We start from the raw sequence: 24,031 nt of genomic DNA, 5'->3' as shown, positions 1-24,031 counted from the left end.
CCCAAAAAACATAAAATTTAGCAATTTCTTTCCAAACCATTTTGTAGACCTTAAAAAAACAAATAATTTAGTATATTGAAGTGTTACTATGCGCCTAATGGTTACGGAGAAAATTCCCAAAACATTTAAATTTTAAATTCCCATGTTATTCTTATGGAGAACAAGTAAACTGTTGTAGTTTGCTTGTTTATGAACATATTTTGATCAAATTTGGAAAATATTTTTATTTCTTACTAACTATTAACATTTTACAAAAAAAATAAGTTTTACCCTCCCTGATGCAGCAAACCTAAGTACCTGTTAAACTAATTCTATTTAAATAGGAAATAAATGTTCAATTTTTAAGTAGACATTTTAGTGTAAATCCAATCAGGCAAATGGAAATTCGCTTAGTCTGCAGGTTTGCTGCGGCGGGGGTATTTAAATTACAAATTATACAGATTTAATCGTTTAAATTTTGTTTAAAAACAATAACCAAACAATTTAACTTCTTAATTAAAATATTCACTCGTTTAAACCGATATAACTGAACGCAGGAGTAGGACGCAGGGTTAGTTTGTATAGGTCAAATGGTTGCAGCCAGCAAACTGAAAACTAGGACAGCCCTTAAATGACTAGGCAAACCCTTTATGTCATCCCTTGATGGGCGTTAGAGCTTATGCTCACAACAAAATATCCTCTTGAAGTTATAATATATTTTTTATAGCTATTATGTAAGTAAACTACTACTGTAACTTACATGTTCTATAATAACATACTTAAAGACAGCCAATAAAACTACGTCAAAATTTCCTACTCCACCATTAGTATATTACTACTATTAAATTAAAAGTGTGTATACAAAATACAATAATGTTTTACACCGACTTTTATTTTAATATACGTCACAATGTGCGCTACAAGGATAAGCCATAGGTAAATAGTGACAACAGTAAGTTATATTTCTATCAAATCACTGGATATTATTTATCTAATATTCCCGATTCCTCTCTACAAAACCTTGACCAATCTATGATGTTAGTCTAATTAAAGGTTATTTTATGTATCTTAGTCATGATTAGGTATGTCGATGGGTATTGGATATAGGGTAGAGACTGTAGATACCGCGGCGCTGCGTAGCAATACAGAGACATGCGTGTACTGCGGGTGTTGCGGTCCAGTAAATGTCACGGCGCTAGCCCATGACACTGGCAAAACATGTCGACACACAGATTTCAGATTCAGGAATCAGCCTCGAATACTTTTCCTTATACAAACTATAAACAAACAATCCTTCAAATGCATTCTCTCAAATAAAACGTGAAAGGTGCACAATTTAAATACGACACAATGCAAATATCACCGAAGAGAATGTTATGGGTTCTTCTCCGAGCCTGATTTGAATATAATTCGTCCAGGGAGCTCTGTGAAGGGTGGAAATCTAGGTTGCAACTCCAAAGCGTCCAGAGCAGACTTAAATCATCCCCTAATCGATGTGACTGTTCCTACTGTAACAGGGGTTACAACATCCGACGGATATTCACATGGGAGCAATAAACTTGTTAGATTCGAATGAAGTTTGTTTGTTACACATTTAGTTTCCTGTTACAACGATTACGAACATTACAAAATACATTTATTAAACTCTAATTACCTCCTGTACTTCATTCGATTTAATGTTGCAATTATGTGGCGTTCTAAGGGTTCAAAGAATTACATTTTACTAGATAACCTGTTGCTCGAAATCGAGCAAAACTGAAACTTGTATAAAAAAATAAACATAAAACATAAACAGCAAGACCTTAATCAAAGAGTCACTCTAAAATAATTTATATGACTGATTATAGAAATATAAAAATATTATGATGTAAAAAAAATTTAAAAGCAATCTACAATATTTAAATTTACTTTCATTCTCATACATTCTCTCTGCTTTGGTTATCTCTTATGTACAGTAGGCGCGTGCACTCTATGAGAACGTAGATGTCAACCACACACTGTAAAGTGAGCTTTTGACCTAATGTAGCTCAATTCCTCTCTTGACGCCAACCATCGCTACTCTTATTCTAGCATTGTTGTGTTCTGTTTTAGGCGTATTTAAATTAGGGGCCCCAACCCAAGTCTCCGGTTGGGAACATAAGAGGGTAATTAAGTGGATCTAACGACGGATCTATAATGGATACGCGTTTAACATTATTAGTGTTAGAAAAAACTATACGATTTATTTGGCCAGATAGTGCTTTGTTTTCAGCTTAAAAAATTGCTGCGAAACAATGTAGTGAGGGAAGACACTTCTTCTGTCTCTTATTATGTACATAAGAATCTCACTTGACTCCTCGGAGCTCTCGTCCCTACATAATGTCTGCCACAGTCTTCAAAGATTTGAAAATGGGTGTTTTGGAGTTGTTTTTGAGTGTTAATATGCCCTATTTCCCGCATATTTTTTCATTGCATTTTTTTATGGTGCTTAGTTCTCCTTTGGGTTCTAGTGACATTGTCGTACTTACTTATATATCTGTGCGTATTCAAGATCATCACTTTCTTGAGGAATTAGAGGACCCACTCGGTGGTAAGACGTGTCACGGATCTTAAAATTGTAGATCCCCTGTGGAACTTTCTCATCTTAATGAGCTTTGGAGCTGACCATGGTAAAGGCAGAACTGAATTGACGAACTTTATCAAAATAATTTCTGGATATAAGTCTCACAGTCCTATTTTTAGATTGGGAGTTTCCAATAAGAACCCGAAGTTTTAAGTCCTGCAGTCTGTGGTTAACCTTAAAAACTATTTCAAATTACGTCCATATGTTATTTGTAAACAAAGGGAAATGAGTTTGATCAAATGTCAACAGATAGCACCGCCTTCCAAACTTTAGCCCTTAAGTGTACTTAAGTGGTGCCATTTCTAAATATTCTGAGACGTATTTGCACATCTAAACGAAAATACCTTTAATTTGACACCTCAAACTTTAAAATCCGTCAAACCGTTATCGAGTTATGCCTGTGAAAAGAAAACTGCTTGCGTATTAATATACAGGGTGTCCCGGAACTCTCTACCAATATTTTGGGGCATTGCTCCTGGGTAAGAGACATACCTAAATATCATATTTAAATTGTCCGGAAGTCCTTAGTTACTCACACAGCCACCATTTTGTTTTTTCAGTTATTATTATTTTTTTTTTTGAATGGTTAAACATACGAAATTGAAACTTTGCACAAACAGTTATGACAACTAGACAAAGCTACCATAAAATTATGACGATTATTCCAATTCATAAAACAAAATGGCGGCCATGTAAAATTTTGTTTCTTAAATAACTCAAAAACCGTTGGTTTTACAAAAGTTTTACAAGAATAACTTTTTTAAGGCAATTTTAATACAAATCGATTGACACCGATAGATAGTTTTTAATATTGGACGAGTATTAACTGAGATATGGTGATTTTAGTGAAACGTGACAGCTTTCAGCATGCGCTCCAACTAACCTTCAAAGGTCACGTATCACTAAAATGCCATATCTCAGTTAATACTCGTCCAATATTAAAAACTAAGGTGTCAATCGATTTGTATTAAAATTGCCTTAAAAAAGTTATCCTTGTAAAACCTTTGTAAAACCGACGGTTTTCGAGTTATTCAAGAAACAACATTTTAAATGGCCGCCATTTTGTTTTATGAATTGGAAAAATCTTCATAATTTTTTGGTAGCTTTGTCTACTTGTCATAAATGTTTGTGCAAAGTTTCAATTTCGTAAGTTTAACCGTTCTTTAGAAAAAATGAACAACTGAAAAAAAAACAAAATGGCGGGTGTGTGAGTAACTTAGGACTTCCAGACAATTTTAATATGACATTTAGGTGTGTTTCTTACCCAGGAGCAATGCCCTAAAATATTGGTAGATAGTTCCGGTACACCCTGTATAGATACTATGATTTAGCATGGAAAGTACTTATATACGATGAACACTTTTATATTAGAACGCCTTACCTTACGTCAACAAATTCAATAAAAAATACAAATGTTGAACATTTTCAACTAACCCTAGCCATTTTACACTTTTAAATATTTATTTCAAGCGCTTACCCAATTTATAACGGATTTATAACGGACACGTAGGAAAGATTCCTTTTTATCTATTCTATTATAAGTCTCTAACATTATCATGTTGACCACAAGCTACCAATATGAACTTAACTTTCGATTCAACATAGATACATCGCCATAAAGAATCGCCTATCTGAAGGGACTGATACATTTTAGATGAGAGTTTCTTTTAATCATGAACCTAAAATTAATTAGTTGTTGAGTGACCTTAATACTATTATTTGCATCCCTATCTCTGAAAACGTTCTTGGATGTTCTCAGGACTTAATGAGGAAGTTATCCCACAAACATTACAAGTTTATTACCAATTACACATCTTAAGGGAATATGACCCTCAGAATGACTTGTTGAACCTGAAAACGCCATAAAAGTTAACTTAATGATTCCTAAATAACATTTTAAGGGCTCTTTTATAACATTGTATACTTAATGTGTGAGTTTTGCATCATATTAGTTACAATTGTTTTTATATGTGTTGCTCTAACAGATTTTATGGTCTTAAAAATGAAGATTGGCATTATCACCTGCCATTAAACACGTTGGCATTTCGGTTTTAGATGTTTTTTTGAAATCTATACTGACCAACGACAGTACATTGTGGGGATTTAATGTCAGAAACGTGTTATATCTTATAACGCCAAGGATTTGCCTGAATGGCACAACATTTAGAAAAGAACATTGCTAAAAATACGTTTTCGAAAACAAAACCTCTTGTTCTATACTTTTACTTAACTGTTCGCTATTTTTTTCTCAGATTAAATACATACATACATGCATACATACATCGATACACTCCTAATGAAAAATATTTTAAGGATATTATAAGACATAAGATACAATATTGCCTTATTTATTCATGAATAAATGCTACCTTATATTTTTTTACATAGTTGTACAAGAATCTCGTTCAAAACTCCACACTTAATGTGTAGGGATCAGAGTTACATCGACTACATAAGTATGCAACTTTATTTGTAATGGAAATGTGGCATTTATTTTTCATATTACTATTGACAGGACCAATCCTTCCAAAAGAGAAACAGTCAATGCAGTTAGTCTATTTACCAGTGTGAGTATTTGCCTTCCTTCCACCCCGATTTTCACTCCTCTTCATTAGGAAAACTTGGTTCAACGAAATTCGTCCACCACTCACCAGCATGTAAAAACACTTGTAGGTATACAACGGGTACAATAAGGCAGGGGGATCTTTTCTTGGGTCTGACTTAGGGGAGGTACGATTGAGGCATTAGTTCAAAATTCCTCCGTGAACAGCGCTGTAGTAGAGAGCACTTTGGCAATGAAGGTTTACTAATCGCAAAAATAGTTCTGTTCATAAAATAAAATTATAAATGCCTACAATTCAATTTTATTATTTTTTAACTATCATAACCTAACCGAACTAACCAAACTTGATGATAATGACCTAATAGGAAAACAAAAGTTTAGTAATAGAAAAACATAATTATGTTTATTAAATAAAACTAGAAATTGCTCAATTAAAACTTTATAATGACTTAATAATAAAATTAAACCGAACCAAACCAACCAAACTTGCTGATAATAAAAAAATCTTGGACAAAAAGTTAATGCTACCAGCGGTATTCGAACCCGAGACCTTCAGCATATCAGCCCGACACGCTACCCATTGGACCACCGAGGCCGATGGCTTCAAATCGTTTTGTTACAGTAATGACGTTCCCTCATCTAATAAGAAGCCCACAGCTGTCATCGTAGCCTCTTCTATACCTCCCCTGAGTAAATATCATCTTTTCTACTACAGTTATTTATTGCGAATATTTTTGTGGGTTATCTTTATTTTTATAGTTCTTGAAATCTTGTTCTCCAGTATTTTTTTGTACAAGCTATTTGTCACACAGAAATTCTGTATTTCCTGTAAAAATGGATCTTTGATAAATAAATATATTTATCAATCAGTGAAACTAATCCATATGTTCACTTCCAGACTCCCCCCTGTTGATGGGCCACAGACAATCCTCGGACTCCGCCCCGCCCGGTGACTCGCCCAGTAGTAGACCCAAGGTCACCACCTCCAGCAACCCCGTGGCAGACGCTTCCAACCTGGAGGCTGCTCTGGAGTCGGTGAGTAATAGGCATACGTTGATTAGCTGAATTTCCATAGTTTGTTTTTTAAAATTAATTTAATGTCCTTACGTGAATGACACATTACCTCCTTCTAGACCTACCTGATCGCCTTTAGGTATGCGGCAAAGGCCCATTTCGTTTTCCCATTTAACCCCTCCCCCCAATCATCCACAAGCACCTTCTCTCTTACAACCTCTCCCCCACCTCTCTTTTACAACCCCGCTCTCTCTCCTTTTACTCTCTCACCCTCCATCTTCTCTTTCTCTCTATTTTACCTTTTCTCTTTCAAACACACTCTCCATTTTTATTTATCTCTCTTTTTCCCATTTCTCTCAACCCCCCCCCCCCCTCTTAACTCACAAATACCATTTCACCCACATGAACCAGAACATTTTCAATTTCATTTAAATTATCCATAAAATCTTTTCCTTTCATAACTACTGGCGGTATTCAAACCCGAAACCTTAAGGACCTAATCCCTGCGTTCTACCATTAGACCACCCCATTCTCAGCATATTAGCACATTACTTATTAGCAGCATTCTTATCATATTACAGTGTTACATTAATACCAGTTGTACGTATCCATCTATTCATGAAAAGCATTACTTTCCCTGATTACCCTCCCGCACTGACGTCACTAAGGGCATACATTATCTGGTAATTTTATTAGTTTCCCTGTAATCCTCTGATGGCTGTCCAGCCTTCATTTACCTGATGGATGGTATCGGGACTTTATCCATCACTTAACTTAATTAACTGGTCGATACACGTACCACGATTGTGTTTGCTGTCCAACGATGAGTGGATGTTTATATTTACATATTTGAATTGCATTATGTTAATCATTCTTTATTTTATTCGTGTTTAGTATGAAGCAATTAGGTTTCTAAGTCTTTTTTAAAGGACAAACAATTTTGTTAGCATCACTTTATCCCTTAAACTTCGTTAAGAAAATACAAAATATCTAGAATTTTACTTAAAATAAAAGATATTATATTACTTACGAAATATTTGATCATATTTTGTTTGCTATAAGTACATGTTAACATATATTGCATTTGAAGTTTGTATGTTCAACAAACACTCAGAACTTTCCATTAGTTCTCAGACTCGTTGGAAGTTAGAAAAAAGTACGTCAACCAACTCAAATCCAACAACACTTTGTTGCAACAAATATCAATATATGATATCTGTTATTATCAATATTTGAGGTCTGACAACTGTTCCGTGTAAACCTTCTGTGACATGATAGATTGTGTCAAATATCTTTACATGCAGCCCTTTTCATCAAAATATCTTGACGGTTTTGAGGTCCTTTGTATATTATATTATGCCTTTGTATGTTATGTTTGATATTTAAATCCAAGGTTGGCTTCACTTCTTGAAGAAAAAAAATACAACGTAAAGTATGAGTGGTCAGCCGTACAACAATTCAAAACTACGCAAATGCTAGATGTTTGCTTTACGTTGGCTTACAACGCTATTCAGGTCAACTGTTTCGTATCAAGATTTTCCTGACATATCAAAACTACATCTTTTCTCGTTTGTTGTAAAATACTACACCTAAGCTAGGCTTGGATATTTATAAAAGTTGTCGTCATGGGGACCCAATAAGGTTTTGTATTTTAAAATGCAAGACAGCCAGCGTCCAACTAATATATTTGTAACCAAAGACAGTTATTTCATTAATTTAACTATTCAAAGTACCACTGGGTAGTAATAACTCGTAAATGGTGATAAATAAGGTACTGATTGGGTACTTAAATACCCTAAGCTAAGTGTTACTCCAAAAAAATAGTAAATAATATATAGGTTGTGTTATTTTACATTAATTATTAGATACATGGTTTGCGAATTAGTACAATGAAGTTTTTACTTCTCTGTGAGTGTAAGAAGACGTTACCCATCTGATGCTTTTTTTCTAAGACCTCTCTCTTTGCTGCTCTGGTTATCTGTGCCGAACCATAGCTACCATCTCCTTCAGTAGAAGACCCAGTATCCCCGTTCACAGAAACCCTGGAAGTTGGTCGACTTTTTCCGATTAAATTAATTCATCTCCTCGCCTTGGGCTGGAAAAAATCATACATCGATTAGTACATTTACAACCATACAAACAATATAAGACATGTTGCTTACATGTACTGCTCCTAAATAACAAAACTAGGGAGGTCCCTATCATTTTAGAAGGTCCTGTCGTTTTATACCTGGCCACTAACATATGAACAACTTCCTGATATGATGCTGCATATTTCTTTTTGGAAGCTGCTAAAATTTGCTTGTGAACAGAGTCAAAAAAGAGAAAAGGAATTGTCTGGATAACTTACAAATGAACATTTTTCTGCGACGCTGGTTCTTGGTATGCTCAGATGCCATTAGACCATGTGAATCAAGTTGAAATTTAAAAGTAATTTATAAATGAAAGAAACACAAAGCACTTATCTTTTGGTTGTAGCCCCCAAGAGTCCATAGAGTTTGGATAACCGTTGTGTTATATACTTCGATGGGATAACCTCAAGACCAACGACGGGGTTCAAAGTAGAACAAGATTATCCCTTCCTTTATCTTTAGTGTCGCCCTAGTCCTTTTTGGTTGCATCCAATATACCTCCTAAAAATGAACAAGAATATATAGAATTGTTGCAAAAATTTTATATCTGAACTATATTTACTGTGGTATAGGCTATATTCAATTAGGAGATACGGATGAACGTTCACGATGCTGCACAATCAAGAACAAACATGTAGAAACATTGTTCTCCCTTCTTGGTTCTATGAAGAACGATAAAGCATAAACATATATATTTATCAGTATCAGTTGTACAGTACTACCAAACAGGTAATTGGTAATCTTACCGAGCACATTGGAGCTATTGCTTTGTTGTAGGGCGTAAATCTACAGGTGGGTTTAGGAATGATGTTTTGGATGGAAGTCTTCACCAAACCTCTCTTGATTTAGCCTTTCGCATGGGTTTTTTTTCAATTAATTTGGTATTGATGGCTTTTAAAATGTTAGTTTTGATATTTTGTGTTAGTTTATATAGATACGAAAATAAATTTCCTGTTACTATTAATAAACTCTGGTTTCGTTGGGAATAATCACCAGCACTTTAAATCTACAATACTTTTACTAATGTATAATGTTCCTAGTTTTTCAAAGTTACTCGTAGTTCAATCTATCTTTAGTCAATATGACTCATAAGCAACAAACCCACCAATACAAAGTTTTTATTCTGAATTTTGAACGGATTAAATATAATATGCAATGAAATCCATATTTTGTAGCTTCGGAATAAAGGCTAATTACTCAACTTTTGCAAACTAAGTTTTTCTATAGAAATCTTGTAATATTTAGACGTTTCAAAGAAGAAAATCCGCTGAACTGCTGATAACTTTGTTATAACGTCACTCTTGAACTTTTACATAAGCCTTGGTCGAACTTTTAACTTTTAATTAACAAAGTAATTTGTATAGTGAAAAAGAATTGTAGATAAGTCAACACCATTAATAGTGGTACATAAACATATATTTAGTCCAATATAATTTTAGATAAGCACTCTTGTAAAACCTACGACACAATTTAAGGAGACACTATGTTTAAAAAAGGATTCATTATTGAAATAAGGTTTGAAATAAAACGTGTTGATTAAACTGAACACTCCATGAATAGGTTGTATCTAACTTTGTTATATTGTTGCAATGATAGGAGAACAGGGTTTAAACTACACGTTGGCTCTTAATGTGGTGCATTGATTGGAAGTGCATTTAGTCGCTAACTCCATCTGTGGTGGAAATTTAACATATCATTGACACTGTTCACATTAACATCAGCGGTCTTATAATTGGGTTAAGGATCAATATATTTATAATGATAATTGACAGAGTATAAACAGATGCTTTATTCGGCAAGCTTTGTGAGTTAAGATTTGTATGTCGTTTAAAAAAGTGTTAATTGCTAACTAGTTGCACAGATAAATATTTCACACAGTGTCAAAAATAAATTTATAACGTTACGAAAAAAATGTGCACTATTACTGAAATGGGTATATTTGAATTTTGTATTTATAATAGATTTTTAGCATTGGAAATAATAATTACTAATACAGGTACAAAAACTAATAGTGTTTAATAAGATAATTATAGTATGGAATTATACAGTAAAACTATAAACATATCTCGATTGTTTAGGTCGACACGTTAAAGCTTTTGCACATTCTATTTATTGCATTCTTAATGTTCCCATCTATTAATAAAATATAAAGTATAATGCAATTACAATCTAAAATTACTGATGGGAAATAGCAATAAAGACTTAGGATATTATAGTTTTTTTTTTATTTATATTCCTTAATACTTGATTATTCAAATTTTTCCTAAATTATATTTTATAAACAATTAATAATATTTAGTAGTTTTATTTTTTAAACAGGATTTATTTATTGAATAAGTGCATTAAAAAAAGACATTAATGATTATCAATAACGATACATTAAACACAAAAGCTATTTAAAACAAAAATACATTGTAGAACAACTTATTTACTATGGTTATTCATTATTAATGTTTGCAACACTTTACTTTAGGGTTAAAGTGTTAAATGTTTGATAGCATTAGTCAGTCTAGTCTTCTAACATCGGCCTGTCACCGGATCCCTGCTGCTAAAGCACTTCACCTCCCATTGTGATCCACTCACACATACACACGTTCATTTATTAAACACACGCACACAAACACACAGAGGATATACTTTGGAGTTTAAAGACACTCTAATATCTCAGATGTTGTTGTATTGGTATCAATTTATGTAGGCACACTTTATAAATTCAAATTAAATCAGCCACCCCATGAAAACCTGTACTCGAATGTAAATTATTCTTTTGTTCACCGTTCTTTGTTGAAGAAACTCACTGTCTAAATTTTTACTGGAACGAAGACATTATTCTAGGAATAACGAATCAACGTTCCATTTAATTAAAACAATAACCTATTGAACTATTTGTATGTATTTGTATTGAAATAGCACAGTTAAAAGGATTAAAAGAATCAGTAACTACTGCAATCACTAGAGTTTCTATTGTTTTACAGTACATTATTTATTCATTAGACTTAGTGAAGTATTTAAGGGTTTCCGGACTTTTTGAAGACCCCGTGATTCTTTTACATTATTAAAAGGTTGATTACGCACCTAACAACTTATCATGGTGTAAGATTATTAAATATATTATCACTGAAGGTAATGTAAATGTTGAGATTACAATCAAATTTAAAAAAAAATACGTTTAAAGTAAATCTTCTCATTTACCTAAATAACTAATCGTTCTCAGCAAAAAAATAGTCGTATAAGCTATCTTTGATATAATAACTTATCCAATCCATATTCATTTCAAACAATTTCCCAACAGACTTGTAGCTAAGCATAATGTATTTCCCCCAAAAGACTTTGTATTAAGCTGTCCTTGAATCCATTATCTTGGAGGGCAGATATTTTAATAAGTAGAAACGTTCAGCATACAAATAACCTTTTTTCACGACGGAGCAACATTTCTAACTCTCGCTAAGGCTTTAATCTGAATGTTGGGTAAGTAATCACGTAATGGGTTACTTGCTTGGTCAATCGTATAAGAATTTAGCTTCAAAAGGAACTTTCTCTTGATCCTGAACTTAATCTTGACTTTAAATTAATTTATTTTTTTCATATATTCTTCTCCATTACTTTCTAAAAGTATATCAGTCATAGTTATGATTTTAGTTTTATATAAAATAATAAGATTACTAACGGGGAAACAAAGAAGATAACTAACCAAGAAACCTAGAAGATAATTGAGCCAAAATAGGGTGTAATATTAACACCGTTTTCAATCTAACTTGCCACAACAAACCTCGCCGGAGTTCAACAAATATCGCATCAGCTATGCAATGTTTGTGTTGCCCTGAAGAGACTTGTGGTATTCTCTCTTGCGGCAACTCGTCAAAAAATCACTGGGACAAAATTGCTTTCATACTTTATTTCTGGAACGAAAAGTAGTCAAAAATTTACTTTCTAGTAAGGGCCTTAGTGCATCTTGCATATTAAATTTTCTCGTCTTATAGGAATTAGCCACTAAATCAGTAATGTTTAACAAACCACTTTGAATAAGAATTTGAAGTTTTCATACGGACAACACGGAACGGATACTTTGTTTGAATTTCAGCTATCCTTTGTTATTTTAAAGGTTTTGTAATGCATTACCATATTTTTGTAAAGTTTAGGAGTATACTTGTATAGAGTTTTACTAGTAGTTGTTAATACTAGTCCCAAAGTGTTTATCTAAATTCCGACTTTATTTGAATAAATGAATCATTCCATAAATTTTTCTCTACTCGTTAAATTAGGGAAGGGATTTTTTAAATGTTTATAAAGTTTATCTATGTGGAAAATTTAAATATTGATTCAGTCCTTGTCCAATCCCCCTAGAGAAATATCCGGCGAGAGTTCTCAGCACTCCCCCAAAGTTACTTTGAAGTGATAAAGGCTAACTTTGTTGTAGCTCAGTTACTTTACCAACATTGAACCTTCTGACTAATACACAAATATACATCCATCTTGGAGAACATTTGTTACAAAGCTTACTCCATATTCAATGCAACTTAAAAATACCCCCGCCGCAGCAAACCTGCCGTCTAAGCGAATTTCCATTTGGCCGAATTGATTTTCAATTTATCTATTTAAATAACATTAGGTTTAACGAGTACCTAGGTTTGCTGCTACAAGGAAACTAATAAAGTAGTGTGGTTTTAGTAAAATATTGATAACTTACTATAAAATAAATAAATTTGCCAAGTTTGATCAAAATATATCCATAAACAAGCAAACTACAACATTTTACAATATTCTCCATAAGAATAACATGGGAATTTTAAATTTACCATTTTTTTTAGTTTTCTCCGTAACCAATAACCGTACAAAAACACTTTGATATACTGAATTGTTTGTTTTTTTAAGCTCTTTAAGAAGGTTTAGAGAAAAATTGGGAAATTTTGTGTTTTGAGGGTAAAAAGTGAGAAACCCCAATTTTTACCCCATAAAACCCCCCATAAAACCCTGTTCCCATGGTCCGATCATGCTGGATCGCGAACTCATTCAAGTTTATCCCGTCTTACACCTTCAAACCAAATTTCATCAAAATCGGATAAAAATTACTCAAGTTATCGTGTTCACGGACACATATATATATAAAAATCTATATATATCTATATATATATATATATATATATATATATATACATTGAACGAATGGTGTTTTTGGCCTCTGGGGACATTAAAATGAAAAAGTAAATCGGTCCCGGGCCTAAGTCTTACCATGAGACCTACGGTAATAGCTACTTCCCTATAGGGAAATTCGCTAAAAGTACAGCCGAGCATAATAGGTTATTTAGAATTTTAAATTCCCTATCAAACGACACCAAGGTGAAAAAGATCGGATCTCAAATAGCTGAAATAGAATGTTTTTTATGTGTAAAATAAGTCAAAGTTGGTCAGGGTGCACTTTACTGTATGTTGCCTTATCTAACAAATAAAAAAGGTAATTTCAGTTATTTGTGCTCCATTCTTTTTGATCTTGAAGTCGTTGGATAGGGAATATCACATGCTAAATGAAAGTGTCTTTGAGATTTTTTCATTAAATTGGCAATTTTTTTTAGTTGGAATTATAAAAATTATAATGACCATTATAAAATTATGAATAAAATTACCTTTTTATTTTTTCTATAATCTTGTACTTTAACATGCACGACAAGTTTCATAACCATAGGTTGAAAAACTTCAAAGATAACAATATTCATTTATACAAAACAAAATGGCAGATATCTGCGTGGATATGCATTTTTAGAAGTACCTTCATATCAACTTTTAGCGAATTTCCCATATAGGGAATAAGCTATTACCGTAGTACTCACGGTAAGACCTGGACCCGGGAGCGATTTTTTTTTTCGTTTTGAGGTCCCTAGAGGTCAAAAACACCATCCGTTCAAATTAATATATATATATTTATATATATTTATATATATATATATATATATATATATGTGTGTGTGTGTCCGTTAGCGCGATAACTCGAGCAAAAATGATCCGATTTTGATGAAATTTGGTACAAACGTGTAAACCTACGTTTGTTTATTCAAACGAGTTCGCAAACCAGCATGATCGGACCATGGGAACGGGGGTTTATGGGGGCTTTTAGGGGGTAAAAATGGGTTTTTCCCATTTTTGACCCAAAAATCATAAAATTTTGCAATTTCTTTCGAAACTATTTTGTAGAGCTTAAAAAACAAATAATTTAGTATATTGAAGCGTTATAATGGGCCTATTGGTTACGGAGAAAATTCAAAAAAATTTTAAATTTAAAATTCCCATGTTATTCTTATGGAGAATAAGTAAACTGTTGTAGTTTGCTTGTTTATAAACATATTTTGCTTAAATTTGGAAAATGTTTTTATTTCTTACTAACTATTACCATTTTACATAAAATACATAAAAAAACACTTTTACCCTCCCTGTTGCAGCAAACCTAAGTATGTTTTAAACTGATTCTATTTAAATAGGGAATAAATGTGATATTTTTAAGGAGACATTTTAGTGTAAATCAATTCAGGGAAATGGAAATTCGCTTAGTCTGCAGGTTTGCTGCGGCGGGGGTATTTTCATTCTTATAGTGTGAGGATTTATTTCACAGAGTCCTTAATAGTTTTTAGTAAACACCCTGTGTATCATATTAGCTGTTAAGAAAGGGAAATTATACATATTCAATAAATATATACTAAAGTTTCGATATAGCGATCAAATATATATTTTAAAATCTTTTTAAAATACGGACTTTATACATATTCTTTTATTGTTTTCTAATATATATATTTGTATTCATTCGATATTATTTTACAGATATAATACAAAATGGTGACTATCACAATTATTGTAATTACCAATTGATCTCTTGAGTTTGTTACATCCAAGTAGATAACCAGTAGAAAAATTACAGTGCTGCTTTAAATAGTAATCTATTACTTATTTAATACACAAGCAGGATTTTTGTGACAATTACTCCTCCGAAACTACTGAACCGATTGACATGTTTTTGGTCTCATTGGAAAGAGCGTAACGTGAAGTTGTGCAGGAAACTTTCTTTTTAGGAAAATAATTAGAGAGTGAGGCCCTGGCCCCTTTAAAGTTTCGTATTTCTCCATAAGATTAACATGGGAAACAAAAATTGTTATGAAACTCCAGCTGTTGTCAGAAATTAAAAGTTAGAAGAAGAACATATGTTGTAAACCGTTAATAAGTTTGCAAATTTAACAGTTTGCTACAAACATTTACTGACTTGGTTGAAATGAAATGTTTACTATTTGAATTTGGGTTGGCGTAAATATTACAATGGAAATAAACGGTATCAGCATTCTGACACATACTTTCTCCCACAAGTTTGTCAAATACCTTTATCATGTGTAAGCGGTGAGAGTAAATATACGGAAATGGGATTTGTACAATTTTGTTCAGAATTTAAAGGACTAAAACATACTAAATTTTTGTCAAAATCGTTCGGGCCATTTTTGGGAAAATCCGATTTTTCTCTTATTTTATGGTGGTTTTATGGGAAAATTACATAATTAACAATAACTTTTGAACCGTAATTTTTACAGAAATGGGATTTGTACAATTTTGTTCAGAATATAAAGGTCTATAACATACTAATTTTTTTATCAAAATCGTTCGGGCTTTTTTGGGAAAATCCTATTTTTCCGTTATTTTATGGGGTTTTATAGGAAAATCCTCATTATAAATAAAAATTTCTAAAAAATTAAAAAAACTATCAAAATTTTAAGGACTATAACATACTATGTTAAATAAAAACCGGATCTTTTTCTAAAATCCTATTTTTCTTTATTTTATGGGGTTTTTATGGGAAAATAACATATTTGACCATAACTTTTGAGCCGTAATTTTTACAGAAATGGGATTTGTACCATTTTATTCTGAATTTAAAGGGTTACAACAAACTAAATTTTTATCAAAATCATTCGGGCCATTTTTAAGAAAATCCGATTTATCCGGTTTTTTATGGGGTTTTATGGGAAAATCCCCATTAAAAATACAAATAAAAAAAAATGAAAAAAATGCCTGAAGATACCATGAATTTAGAACCTACATACCAAATTTCATCGAAATCGGACCATAGGTGTAGTCTCTAGCTCTGTACACATCCAGACACACAGACACACACACACACACACACACACACAGACATCACTTCGAAAACCACTTTTTTGGGTCAAGGGGGACCCAAAACAAATATATCCACTCAAAACTCAAACTCGAAAATTTTGACGAAAACAATACTTTCTCTATATACTATGGTATAGGGGGAGAAAGTAAAAAGTGAGAGAGCCTGGATGAATTGATATCTTAAAAAGAAAACTGAATTAACACTGTGCTGCATTTCTTATTAATCATTGAAAGAGCCCATTTGCAAACTATGGAACCAAAGGAAAGTCATAGATCACCACCAAGGAGAAGAAATAGAAATTGTTTTATTTATAATGTTATTATGGGTAACCTAATGCGGCTATGAGTAAGGCTATTTGTAGAAATCGCTAAAAAACAAGATCAGCTTTAAAAAAAATGATATTTGTGATTTTTGTGATATTGTGATTTTGTGATATTTGTGTGTCAGATAAGATATCTGACAAGAAATTGTGATTATATCGATCTGTTATGTACCTACATCATGAGTATTTCCAAAATCTTTGAGTTGAATCTTTTAAAGTCATCAGAAATTATGATTGTTATTCATTTTAAAATAACTCCTTTAATACTTAGCAATTGCTCGAATTCGAGCAACAGGGACACTAGTAAATATTTAAATTACTGTTGTGTAATGTATCTTTTAAGTGATTAGGAGGTGTGAGAGGCTGTTTTAGTTGTATTTAACAAAGATATATTTTCTGTCAGACGATTTACATTCAAGATAACCAATATGGTAAAAAGAATTTTCCCTTCTGCAGTATAACTAAGAAAACCAAACATATTTAAGCTTGGTAGGCTACGAGTTCTTGAATCCTCTTACAGTCTAAAATTGTTTTTACTCAAGGACAGTAAGTTTATATCCATAATACTACTTAGTACTTTGCTTCTTTTTCGCTTGTTACATTTTGTTCTACAAAGGTTCATAGCACTAAAACCTTTAACGAATCAGAAAATGAATTACTAATTAAAAAGTGAATTAAGTTGTGCATATGAGCTTGAATAATCTTGTGTTTTGAGTGTGGACCTTTTGTCTTGGAGACTACGGTTTGAATTCAGACAGTTGCCAAAGAATGGTAATAACTCATTTTTTATGTTGACCAGTGGTTTAAGTACCACTTTGAGTATTAAGATCGCCTGCATAGTAAATAAAAAAAAATAATTCCCTTATACAAGTTAGATATTTTTCTATTATTGTGAAGTTTATCCACCAAAAGTTTTACGATTATTACTGTACATTCGAATCATAGACATGTAAGAAAACACAAACTGTAAACATTTAACATTATCAAATAAAATTTGTCTGTATTTCGCACATTAAATACATTTTTACGAATAATTTCAAGCAGGCGAAGATTAACACGAACCTTTTCCACTTCCATAACAAATTGACGTTTTTGAACGTCAATTCATAATTATTCTCATCAGATACTTGTACAAGCAGTCTTCTAGAATACCAATGACTCGCACAATCTTCAAAATACGTTTCGATTATATGAAAGTGGTTTTACTAACAAATTCTGTTATTTGTTTTAAGGATGTTATCTTGCAAGTTGTGTAAAGATGTTGATTGTGTTAGAGACATGTTATCTTGTTAATGGTTTGTGTATGCCTTTACTAAATATATTTTACTTGAATTAAAATTGTATTCTTAGAAACCGCCATACAGTAAGAACACACCCTTTTATTTTGTAACTAAAATAATAATTAAATAAATAATATAATAGTTTTGTCATTTATATGTTAAACTAAAAAAATATAATACATGTTTAGAACTCCATGCCACTATACTAGTTTTATTTCGTTTATATGATCAATACCTCTTACTTTCCCACAACAGATAAACAATGTTGGTAAACATCAAGTACTTAAAAAACATTTTACTTTTAATGAGAATAGTTATTTGTGCAACTAGTGAGAAAAGTGAGCAATTGACTCACTCGACAGAAATCCTTACTCACGAGCCGTAGGCGAGTGAGGAATGGTTTCTCGAGTGAGGCAATTGTACTTTGAACTCGAGTTGCACATTATACTTTTCCTACAGTTACCATAAAACAAATAAATTTGTCAAGAAACATAACCTATTTTTACACAAAAGTGAACTTTTAATATAAAATTTAATGTGAAGTGACAAATACAACAGTACAACAGCTGACCAGCTGATTTACAGCCAGTGCTGCCAACGTATTTCGCGCGCATACGACGTTGCCTGCATGTTACGCGCTCACTATTTCGTGCCTTCACGTTGCAAATCTGGAGTGAGACAAAGTAATTAGAGTGAGACAATGTTAACATTGTCTCACTGATGAGCGAATTGGCCACTTTGCTTTCTCAAATCAGTGAGAGAACATGTACATTGTTAGGTAACTGTAGGAAATATACTTTATTGATACCTGAAATGTCAGTGGAAGGTCCAAAACTTAACAAACCTGGTTTTTATAATATCAAAGTTAAGTCAATTTTAAGGATGGTAAAGTTTAAATTGAATGACGAATTAGATTTATAGATGATTGATGGATATTTTAGATATTTTAGATGAATGGAGTTACTAAGCCAGAGGGGGTGGAAATTAAACACGTTTAGAATATGTTAATTATTATTTAATCATACCAACTACAATTTAAAATCTCCAATATTGTTATGCAAGCTCAAAATAACATATTATTGATTTTAACCAAAATATTGTAAGAATAATTGAGAATTACAAATCCAGTCATGCACAAAAACATATTGCCTGGACGTGGAGAAATTTTCTGCAATATGTGGATCTATTGACTTTATGCTATTGGTAAACTTATGTAATCTTTGACCTCCATCACGAGTTTTAAGCTGAACTCGTAGTATTAATTCTGCCGTTTTTAACCTACCATATTTATTTAATAAGTTGTTTGGACAAAGAAAAAAAAGTTAAAATAGATTTCATATAGAGTGCTAATTGATAAATATTGAAACAGTTTTTATTTTATTTTACATACTTTGATACTTATGGGATCATAAGATATTTTATGTTTTACTGTATTATGTTTTTAAAGTCGGTAAAGTTTTATGATGAAAAAGGTCGTGGATTAGAAATAAAACTTGTCAGTTGTATTTTTACTTGAAATTTGGCTAACTACAACTCTAAAATGGAAATAGAATATCTAATTACAGCATTGGTTATTTGAAGCATATACTCCTGACATAGCCATATATACAACTAACATTAATTCATAACCTAAATCTCTTTCTCCCAAATAAAAAAAATAATAATGTATTACTAACAATAGAACAACGTTTTATCAATCAATATCATCTAGTGAAATATTGTTATGATAAAACCTTCAAAAACTAATCAAGGCTAATTGGGCAGTGAATACTTTAATAAAAGAAGAATGGCTATTTCAAGACCATTTGCATTTTACTTCCATCCAATTTTATCCGGAATTGCATTTATTATAATTATTAGGTAAATGCTTATCTATATAATTTAGTAATCTACATTTAATCATTGAATCAACAGATGAGTATGGATATAAAAACTATTCTTAAAATATTTGATTAAATTGATGCCACGAACTTTGAACCATGCATTTGTTTATTTAAAATGTTTCTTTTGTACCATTTAGTTTATAGTAGTATGTGTTGTTAAACTTATTTATTTAATAAATACATTTTACATAGCCGCTCTTGTCATAGCTTTGTTGAGGTTATAACCCTGTTCTCTGTTAATTTCACCGTAAAGTTTAACATCGTAAACTATATAAAATAACCAGGCTATTGGTATTAATATACACCACATTCTTATATTAAAGCTGTAGCTAGTAGACTCGAAATAGACGTAGTTGAAATGAGCTACCAATTTTGAATCACAAAGTATTCAATAAATCTAACCAGAAAGTACAAATTATCGCAAACTGTAGAATCTTATATGTCAAACCTAGATGAGATGTTTACTTTTGGTAAACAAAGTTAAATATTGGTGCTCCTAAAACAAATAGGGGGTTTGTCATATAAGATTAAAATATGACCCACCTCGCCTTATTTCGGAAATACACAAATTAAGAGAGTTCTAAAAATGATATTGATACATTCACATAATAGTAATCAATTTACTGAAAATGTTTTCTAATAATTAACATTATTGAATTTTTTATAACATCTAAAGCGCACCGAGCTTACATGGCAAGGTAACGTAACGTAAACGCGTTAGGTCTTAAAGTAGCTATCTATTGACACCATCAACACTTTAAAACTGTAATGTGTTTCTCACTATCGCATGAAAATTGTTCTTGATGCGAAGCTATTGTTCTTGTCTCGCCTTTAGAGATACTGTACTCACATCTAAGTTTGCACTTCCATTACATCGTATCTTGCTGATGTTCGTTATTCGTTATAATAGCTATTTAAGCTATATTATGTATTGAGTTGCGAACTGCACTGTTATTGAGTGTGAAACCATTTACTTTAGGATGGCAACAGAGGTATTGAGCACGAAAGTATTTAGAATGAAAGCCATAAATTATATTATGTTGGTTATTTACGTTTAAATAGAGGTATTGTTATCCTCCTGTTTATTATTTGTTCATGCGGTAGTTAACTTTGCTACATCATAGCCTGCAACACTCTAGATTCTAGCACAATTGTTTTGCTTAAACTGTTGTATGGCTTTACCTATTTTATTAAAGGTGCTATCATTTATTAGTTGTTCATTGATATTTTAACATTAGGCCACTTAATAATAATTTACCCCACAATTCCCAACAGGTTATCTTCATGTTTATTTGTCTTCAGCATGTCTTATTAGGGTTTCTTCTATTCAGGTTTTCATTTGAAAGCCTAACAAGAAGGTTTTACAATATTTTAACTAAATATATTTTAGTTGTTTTGCATAAATTGTAGTATTGGCCAGATCTTTATTTTTATTTTTATTTTCTTCGGTTTATTCGTTATGTTTATACGTAGTTATTTCCCTTACAGTAAATCAAAAGCCCATAGATAACAGTGTTTCATAATATTTCACTTTTTTCACAAGGCAACCATTTAACACAGTTTATTTATTACAATAAACATTCCATTATTTATTTGACTGCATTTTTTATCCAATTGAAATCTCAATGCATCCATATATTTCAAAATTTATGTTTATCCTTTGGAAAATCATTATGGTTGGCTATTTATACTTATCTAAATCTTTACTTGTTATTCCTGTAAAACTGTTAAATAGTTGTAACATTGCTCTACTTAAAATGAAGCCACATCTATTCGATGACTTAAGTCTCAAAAGAAGTGGGTTTCATTGCTGTTTCACTCTTTTCAGTGAACCCTAACGATGCAAATATCCACCCCCTCTAACACAAACGTTAAACACACTGCGCTCTTACTATTTCTTCTATACTGTTTCTTTCACTTCACCTCACCAGCATTACATGCACATGCATATTTTTTAATTGCATTCCCTTGCAACACACTATTTTCTAATACGTTTCATTTGTCACTCCTTTATCTGTGCATGCTCCACACTATGGACAGTCTGTATCTAGGTTAAAGGAGTATATTTCAGAGTGTTAGGCTAGCTATAGCTAAGCTTTCTGTAGCCCATTGTAGTTATGCTAAGCTGTATGTTAAAGGGTGTAACCAAGCTTGTATATAGCTTTCCGTTGCCCACTGTGGCTAGACTAAGTGTTAAATGTTGTAGCTAGGTTTTATGCCAAGGGATGTTGCTAGGCTGTACGTTAACTACCGTAGCTAGGCAGTATTTTACCTACTGTAGCTAAGCTTTATGTTGTAGGGTTCAGCTAGGCTATAAACCAAAGTCTGTAGATAGGCTGTATGGTAGAAGCTATGGCTAGCTATATGTTAAAGTCTGTAGCTAGGCTGTGTGCTAGAAGCTGTAGCTAGGCTATATGTTACAGGCTGTAAGGGTGTGTAATGGAGCTCTTCTGACAGACGATAGCCCCGCCCCTTCCCCCACCACCACCTGTGAAGACGATCCCTTGCATGAGGCATGTGTAGTAAGTATGCTTCTGCTTCTAGATTGTACTATTTATTTTGTTAGCTCCCCAGTTTAAAATGACTTGCTCGGCTTTTCTCCTGCTTAAAATACTATAGCATATATGTTTATTTATTGATATCATTAAGAACCCTTTTTGTTGCAAAATGTTTCCACCACTTCCAATTGGAGGCACATTTTAAATGTTCTTTCCCACATTTTTTATTGCATACTGTGTAACAATATTTTAAATGCAATTCAATGAATTTTGCAAAAGACCCTGAATAAATTATGCTTCTAAGTTAGTATAATCACAACGATAAAAATTATTAGCAAACATTTTCTTCGTTATCCACTGTGTTGCAGTTCGTTATCCATTGTTGCAGGAGAATATAGTCCAGTCAAGGAATGAGGTGTAGAGTGCGTGAGCAGGTAACTAAGCGATTCCTTCAGAAACTTGTTCAGGGGGCTTAGGGTGTTAACATATCAAAAGTCCTGACTCCTAGGTGGTGAGCCAGGGGGTGGAGGGGGGAAAAAGGGGGGGGGAAAAGGTACGCATTTTGGGTTTTTTGATTATATCTCGAAAACTATCAACTTTTTGTATACTATAGTAAATTATAAAATTGAAGAAGATTAAATTTTCTATAAGAAAAGTATATAATGTGTTTATTTTGGTTCAACAGATTACGAGTTATAACTTATTTAATTGATATCTTATTAAAATCTTCTTCCATAAGAAATACATGTAAATTAGTATGCGAAATGGGGCGAATCCTATCCGCCCAAAGGAAATATAAATGATATTATGGAAATCTTGACAAAATTTCCAGTAATTTGACACTTAAATCATTAAAATTGATCCAAAATTAAGGCGAGGGCGAGGTAACAAAATGTCGAGTTTTGGTGTTTTTTTTATTGGAAATATAAAAAAAAAACATTAAATCATCCTATTTTTAAACGCTCACCCTAGCTTTAATTTTTGACAAAATTTCATGATTAAAGTGTCAAATTACTGGAAATTTTGTCAAGATTTCCAGAATATCAGTTATATTTTCTTTGGGCGGATAGGATTCGCCCCATTTCGCATACTAATTTACATGTATTTCTTATGGAAGGAGTATTTTAATAAGATATCAATTAAATAAGTTATAACTCGTAATCTGTTGAACCAAAATAAACACATTATATACTTTTCTTGTAGAAAATTTAATCTTCTTCAATTTTATAATTTACTATAGTATACAAAAAGTTGATAGTTTTCGAGATATAATCAAAAACCCCAAAATGCGTACCTTTCCCCCCCCCTTTTCCCCCCCTCCACCCCCTGGCTCACCACCTAGGAGTCAGGACTTTTGATATGTTAACACCCTAAGCCCCCTGAACAAGTTTCTGAAGGAATCGCTTAGTTACCTGCTCACGCACTCTACACCTACTTTTGGATCATTCATTGACTGGACTAATAGTGTCGCATCCAGTTCGTCTGAACTCCTTTTACTTTAACAATTAAGTTTAATATTGTATTTCTCACTAGGTAGGCATAGTGACGTTTTTCAAAATGATCTTATGTCGAACTACCAACGCAAAACGGAAGTCGGAAAATGAGCGACGGT

At 32.4% G+C, this 24,031-nt stretch overlaps 1 protein-coding gene across 4 annotated transcripts in view; it reads left to right on the top strand.

Moving 5' to 3' along the window:
* Window positions 1-24,031, top strand: part of LOC128996390 (multiple C2 and transmembrane domain-containing protein-like) — a 212,982-nt gene that overhangs the window by 110,147 nt on the left and 78,804 nt on the right. For 3 of the 4 annotated variants that reach the window (XM_054421696.1, XM_054421694.1, XM_054421693.1), the window contains 2 exons: window positions 6,043-6,179; window positions 22,345-22,443. In XM_054421696.1, the coding sequence (XP_054277671.1) occupies window positions 6,043-6,179; window positions 22,345-22,443 (236 nt within the window). The remainder of the gene's footprint in view (window positions 1-6,042; window positions 6,180-22,344; window positions 22,444-24,031) is intronic. The other variant, XM_054421695.1, reaches the window with a different exon arrangement.

This window comes from Macrosteles quadrilineatus, unplaced genomic scaffold (genome assembly GCF_028750875.1).
Source record: "Macrosteles quadrilineatus isolate MER2022 unplaced genomic scaffold, UCM_ALF_1.0 Scaffold_6__1_contigs__length_79288215, whole genome shotgun sequence".
NCBI lineage: Eukaryota > Metazoa > Arthropoda > Insecta > Hemiptera > Cicadellidae > Macrosteles > Macrosteles quadrilineatus.
Note: the sequence above shows the minus strand (reverse complement) of the source record. Positions and strands in the feature narration are given on the sequence as shown.